General features: G+C 63.2%; 1 protein-coding gene across 1 annotated transcript in view; it reads left to right on the top strand.

Annotated features, from left to right (window-relative positions):
* The window catches only part of LOC108294168 (probable palmitoyltransferase ZDHHC11B), a 28,551-nt gene that overhangs the window by 10,209 nt on the left and 11,942 nt on the right, over window positions 1–6,400 (top strand). Inside the window, exons 3-5 of the mRNA XM_017515933.2 lie at window positions 187–365; window positions 1,088–1,189; window positions 4,042–4,166. Coding sequence (XP_017371422.1) covers window positions 187–365; window positions 1,088–1,189; window positions 4,042–4,166 — 406 coding nt within the window. The remainder of the gene's footprint in view (window positions 1–186; window positions 366–1,087; window positions 1,190–4,041; window positions 4,167–6,400) is intronic.

Here is a 6,400-nt window from a genome sequence, read left to right on the forward strand (position 1 = left end):
GGGCTGGGTGTGCAGGGCTCAGGTGAGCAGGGCTGTGTGTGCAGGGCTGGGTGAGCAGGGCTGGGTGTGCAGGGCTGGGTGAGCCGGGTGGATCTGCGTCCTCACTCCTCTGGGCTCTTGGGCCTCAAGGGGATGCCTTGAGCCAGGCTGACAGGACCCGGGCCAGGTTCTTCCTTGACGTGCCAGGTGGCCGGGGGGATTTTCTTTTTCCACCTCATCTTTCACCTGATCGCCTGCTGCATCGACCCGGCTGACCCCAACGTGCGACTCAAGAAGGATTATTCTCAGCCCATGCCCATCTTCGACAGATCCAAACACGCACACGTGATCCAGAACCATTACTGCCACCTGTGCAAGGTCACCGTGTGAGTACCCCGCCTTGCTGAGGCCCCGCGGTGTTGGGGTCAGCTCCAGGGGTGCGGGGGCTCAGGGAACTGCCACGGCTGCAACCGGCGCTAATGGGGCTTCCGGGGAGTAGCCCTGGCCTCGGTCTGTGGCTGAGGTGAACAGCCCCTAGTCCCCTGTGAAGGGGACACAGTGCCGGGCCGCCCCCACTCTGCAGGCAGGGCTGAGGCTGGAGGGCTATGTCTGCACTCAGGCATGGTTGATCCCCAGTGGATTTTGTGCACACAGGTCCCTCCCCTGGGGTCCAGGGGCAAGAGGGCACTATTGTTCTTGGGGATTTTCAAGACAAGCCCTAAGGAAAGAGGGAGGATGGACCCTATGTCTCCAGCGGTCCTGGGGCATCCGTGGTGGCCTAGGGGGCACCTGCAGGGCTGCTGTTGGCTGCAAGGGGGACCTGTAGGCACAGGTGGAATCCAAGCCCCCACTCAGCTCCGGGCCCCCTACGCTCAGGGCGGCCACGCCCAGTGCAGACACACCTCCTCCTGCTCTGTGGCTGCCTCGGTCCAGCTCCCCACGGGCCTCGGCACCTTCCCCCAGCCTCCTGTTCCCACCGGACGCCCCCCTCCCCAGGCCACAGAGGCCTGGTTCCCTCGAGGCGCCTGGCCCCCGGTGATGGGGCTGCAGCCCTGCCCCAGGCTGCAGGCTGTGGGCCTGACGGCTGCTCCCCGATTCTTCCCTCCAGGACCAAGAAAGCCAAGCACTGCATCGCCTGCAACAAGTGTGTGTCAGGCTTTGACCACCACTGCAAATTGCTCAACAACTGCGTGGGGAGCCGGAACTACTGGTGAGGCGCGCGGCGGGGCCGGGCGGGGGGATTCGGAAGGAGGGCTCCTCGGGGCAGCGTCCCTGTCTTGGCATGCTGGCACTCCATGCCTTCATGCCCTGGCCTCCCGTCTGGTTCTGGGGCTGTGGTGCAGCCGTCCCTGTACAGGCTCGTCTGCAGAGGAAGTCCCTGGAGGCCCCCATGTGGGCACCCGTGGGCCACACCGGCTGAGGTGGCCTGCCTGCGCTGTCCTGGGCCGGGCTGCCTTCTCTCTGCCAAGACTGTCGGCTTGTGGAGCACAGTGGTGGGGCCACGGAGGGGCAGTGGGCACCCAGCGCATGGAAGAGAGGTGCTTCCCTGAGCATTGTGGAGGATCCAGGGACTCTCAAGGCCCCATGTTCTGAGCCCCGGCTGTCCGTGGCACTTAGAGTTGTGAAGATCACCAGGGAAAAGAACCATGTGTGCCCCCAGCTACTCTGTGCTGAGCTGAAAGAGGCCTTGGTGTGGGCAGGAATGGGGCCAACGCTGTCTGGTGTCATGGGATGAACCGTGGGGTCCCTGCCCTGCCTCCCTGCCCTCCTGCCTTGAGCACAAAGTGTGTCCAGAGTAGCTGAGCAGCCCAGCAAGGACAGAGGACTGTGCCACTGCAGGGCAAGGCCAGAGGCCACGTGAGGCGGGAAGGGCTGGGAGACCCACCCGCCTCCCCCTGGAGAAGAGCAGCTCTGGCGGCCATGGTCGGGCCAGCTCCTCTGGGAGCCCTGGGCACCGCTTCCTTCCGGACTCTGTGCTCTGGTGCCTCGAGCTGGCTTATGCTCGAGGCCTGGTGGGGAAGGTGAGGGGCGAGGGCCCACAGGCGCGTGGGGAGAGGGCCTGCCTTCCCCAGGAGGGGTAAGGGAGAGGCGCTGTGTGGGCGCCCAGTGCAGACAGGTGCTGCAGCCTATGCGTGGGAAAGGGGCGTCAGGAGAGCAGGGCTGGGGGCACGGGTGCCCTCTGGCCCGGGAAGTTGACAGAGTTGACAGCAGAGCCCCTGAGAGGGAGGCTGTGTGCTGCTTCCTGGTGCAAGAGGAAGGGAGATGGAGAGGAGGAAGCAGGCGGCCGTGGCGTCCTGGGAAGACCTAGAGTGCTGGCCTCCGACTGCGGGCGCTGACCTGCTGACGGAGAGGGAAGAGGAGCCCTCCGTGAATGGCTCTGCCCGGCCCCATGGGCTTTGGGCTCTGCGGTCTTGGAGACTCACCTTTTTTTTATTGGATGAAGAGGGGAGTCCTGTACAGACAGTAGGGTGAAGATGAGGGGTCTTTAATCTCCGAGTGGGCTTAGGCCCTGGGGGGCTGGGGGCAGGGTAGGGTACCCGCTGCCTGGAGGGGTTGCTTCTTTGGAAACAAAAGTCAGGCATGAAAGGCCTCACCAGTCCTCTGCCCTGCGCGGCCACATCCACGCCAGGGAAGTGAGGCTCCAACAGGGCCACTAAGTGCTGGGGTCACAGCGCCTGTGCGGCCACATCCACGCCAGGATACCAGGCTCGGCACTTACCGGAGAGCATGTTGGCGACATCAGGGACCAGCACGCCAGGAGGCAGTGCTCGGGACCATCCGCCTGGTTGTCGCTGTGGGAGGGAAGCCAGTGAGAGGGAGCGGGAGTCGGGTAACCCCTGAGACCCTCACACCTGGAGCCGCCCTGCCCTGGGATCTTCTGGAAGACTCTCAAGACTCTTGGAGGGAGGAGGAGCGCCTGGAAGGCAGCTGCCTGCCCCCCTCTTCCCATGAACGTCCTCAGAAGACTGTGGGATTCATACTCTGGCTCCAGCTGAAAACATGAAAAGGAATTTCACAAGTTTAGGTGAACGGAATACACAGGATGAAGTTAAAGGAAATTAGAGGAAACTTTAAAAAATATCATATCGGTGGAAAGACCAAGGGAAGACACTTTGGCGAAATGAGGATGTGGATGAAGATGTTCCAGGAACTGCTGCGGAGAATTGGATTTTCTGGGTGGATCATTCTCGGCATCTTTTGAGCAAAGACGAGACTGGGGTGGTTTTGGGTCCACAGCGTGGATGTGGCTTTTGGCTCAAATGTGCACAGGACCCTTGGAGAAGGAGGCTGGGGCCGAGGCATGGCCAGGCTCCTCCACGGCCTCCTCAGCCCAAGTTCCCTTTGGGTGCAGAGATCCAGGTCCCTGAGTCCACAGGCCCATGGTGTGCCTGCCTCCTGGCTGCCCACAGGCCCTCCTGGGTGCCACGGTGCTCTTGTGGCCTTCACCTTCCCAGGCTTCAGTGCCTTTGCCTTGAGTGGTACCATGAGACCCCAACACAGACCAGGCTCAGGGCCCACAAGTGGACCCAGCCCACGTGCTCCTTGGCTGGGAGGGAGCCCCTGTCTGAATGAGGTGGGGTGGAGGGGTGCAGGCGGAGGCCACAGAGCTGATGCTGGGGATGCTTGTGACCCTCACGCTCCGCTGGCCAGGTGGGCTTGGCCGATTCACACTGTGTCTCTGGCCTCAGTTTCCTCACTTTTGAGAAGGGCTGGTTCCCACTCCTCACAACCTCCTTGTTCCTTGTGGGGTTTGCAAGAAGCACTGTGTGAATTGTCAGGTGGTGCGAGGCGGTGGGAGTGGGCCACAGCCGTCCCTCCCCAGCGAGAGGCCTGGAGACCCTGGGGAGTGTCACAGGATGGAACTGAGACGGGAGCCTGAGCTTCCAGTTGAGAGTGGAGTTTGGGGCCAGTGTCGGGCCTTGTGGATGCCCACACTGACCTGTCACCTCCACCGTGCTGCCCCCAGTGCCCACGCCCTCATCTGCCCCTGTGTACCCCGCCCCCACGCGCCCTCGCCTGCCCCAGCGCACCCCCCATGCCTGCCTGTGTGTCTCCCTGCAGGTTCTTCTTCAGCACCGTGGCCTCGGCCGTAGCTGGCCTGCTCTGCGTGATCGCCATCCTGCTGTACGTCCTCATCCAGTACATCCTGAACCCCTGGGTGCTCCGCACAGACCCCAAGTATGCAGGTACGTGGCTGCCGTGAGCCGACCTGGCCACAGCCTTGCTTCCAGTCGTCTTTCCAAGTGGCAGTATCGGTCTGGGGGTGGTTGGCCCCATTTGGCCCAGGGAGAGGCTGGGGTGGGCAGCCCCAGGCAGACGCTGACCTAGGCCAAAGGCAGCAGCCCAGGCCCACACAGCCCAGCAGCCCCCAGTGCCCAGGAGGCAGGCTCGGGACGGTACTGGCCACGCTGCTCTGTGGGTGCTGCCACTGCTGCCCAGGCCTCCACAGTCAGGCCTACAGCGCCTGTCGGCGTCCCTGTGGGATGTGGGAGTGGGGTGCTTGTCCTGCGCGGGTCACTGCTGCCCTGGCCTCCACAGTCAGCTCTGCAGCGCCTGCCATGCCTCCCCTGTGGGCCATGTGGCGGTGGATGAGGGGGGCGCCAGTCCTTCAGGAGCAGCCCGAGGGGAGGGGAGAGTGGAGGTCGGGCTGGGGTGGGGGCTGTAGGCTGTGGGGTGCTGAGGTTCTTGGCCAAGTGGGCCCCTAGGAACTGTTGCCTGCACTGAGCCACAGGAGAGATGTGGCAGCGGTGGACAGTGGGCTCCAGAGTCGAGTCCACGCCTAACCCAGATCCCGTGATGCCAGCGTCCTGGGAAATGTGTCTGTGGCTGTGACTTAGGATTTGAGGTCGGAGGATTGTGCTGGGTTGTCCCAGGGGCCCAAATCCAGCCCCGAGTGTGATTACAAGAGAAAGGAGAGGCGCTGAGGGAGGCAGCCCAGTGAGGACAGAGGCACGGTGGGGTGAGACGGCCACAGCCCAGGGTGGCCAGAGCCACAGGAACTGGCAGCGGTGGGAGGACCTCCATGGAGCCTCCGGAGGCAGTGCCTGGCCGGCAGCAGGATGTCAGAGCCCTGCATGGGACTGCAAGCGTCTGCTGTGGAAGCTGCCCCGTCCCCCCACACGCCCACTGCTTGACGTACTGGTGGCTGCAGTGCCAGGACCCTGACCAGGAGGACCTGGGCCAGGCAGCCCTCGGGTGTGGGTCAGGGCTGCCAGTCTCAGCCCCAGGTGTGGCTGTGCCCACACTGCACATGGCCCGGGTGTTGAGAGAGGCAGGACCCACATGACCCTTGCTCCAGAACATTCCGGAGCCAACATAGTGCAATGTTTTTCTCAAGGATGAGCTTTATCAGCTCCCTAGTAAAGGCCCTAAAGCTTCTCCGTCCACCTTGAAGCGTGATGGGTGCCACCAGGGCCTCACAGGTGCCCCGAAGCACTTTCTGAAAGCCAGCTCCGCCCTGAAAGCCAGGTCCTCAAGTGACCTTGAGCCCAGGACCACACCTGTTGTCTTCCTCCCTCTACGGCAACTCACCTTCCCCAGCAGCCTCTGCGCTGTCTGGGCGCTCACTCCAGGGGATGCCAGGAGAGGGAGAGGGCAGAGGCAGCTGGAGCGGCTGCACTGGCTTCTCTCCTGGAACACGCTGCTTCTGTGTGGCAGGGCAGGGGCTTCGGTGAGTTCGTGGACCATGGATGGAGCCATTTCCTGGGTTTGCTGTTCTGGAAGATTCTGCAGGGCTTCAAAGCCAGTGGGGCCCCGAGCCATGCAGCTCCTCGCTCTCATGGGCTGGACTCGTCATGACATCACTGGTTAAGGGGGCAGCGTGGGTCCAGCCTGGCGGTGCAGGGGCAGCTGCAGCCCGTCGTGCCGAGCGTGGTGTTTGCCTTCTAGGATGGCCCCCAAGGCCACCAGTTCCAGGCAGCGCCCATCACCCAGACACATCCAGGCTGAATCCACCCTCTGCCACCCTGCCTCACACAGCCCCTCAGCATCTTTCTCACGCCCGATTTTTGGAAGTGTTGTTTTGGGTGTTGGCAGCCCCAAGTCACAGAGGACCGTATCTTAGAAATGCCCCCAGGCGAGAGCTCTGGCTTTCCTGTTCTATTTGAAGGCGGCTGTTTTAGGGTGCAGAGCGTTCAGGGAGGCAGTGTGGCCAGTGAAGAAGGGGTGGGTGCTGGGGCCCGCGGAGCCGGCAGGCATGGTGACCCCTGCAGTTAGTGACCCTGTTGCAGCCTCGCCTCCGGATCCGTAAAGCTGGGATGATAACCACCACCAGCAGGCAGCGGGGCCTGAGTGGCACCCAGGTAAGGGAGGCGTCCACCTGGGCAGGGGGGCACTCAGGTAAGGGAGGCGTCCACCTGGGCAGGGAGACACTCAGGTAAGGGAGGCGTCCACCTGGGCAGGGGGGCACTCAGGTAAGGGA

This window comes from Cebus imitator, unplaced genomic scaffold, assembly GCF_001604975.1.
Source record: "Cebus imitator isolate Cc_AM_T3 unplaced genomic scaffold, Cebus_imitator-1.0 Scaffold567, whole genome shotgun sequence".
NCBI lineage: Eukaryota > Metazoa > Chordata > Mammalia > Primates > Cebidae > Cebus > Cebus imitator.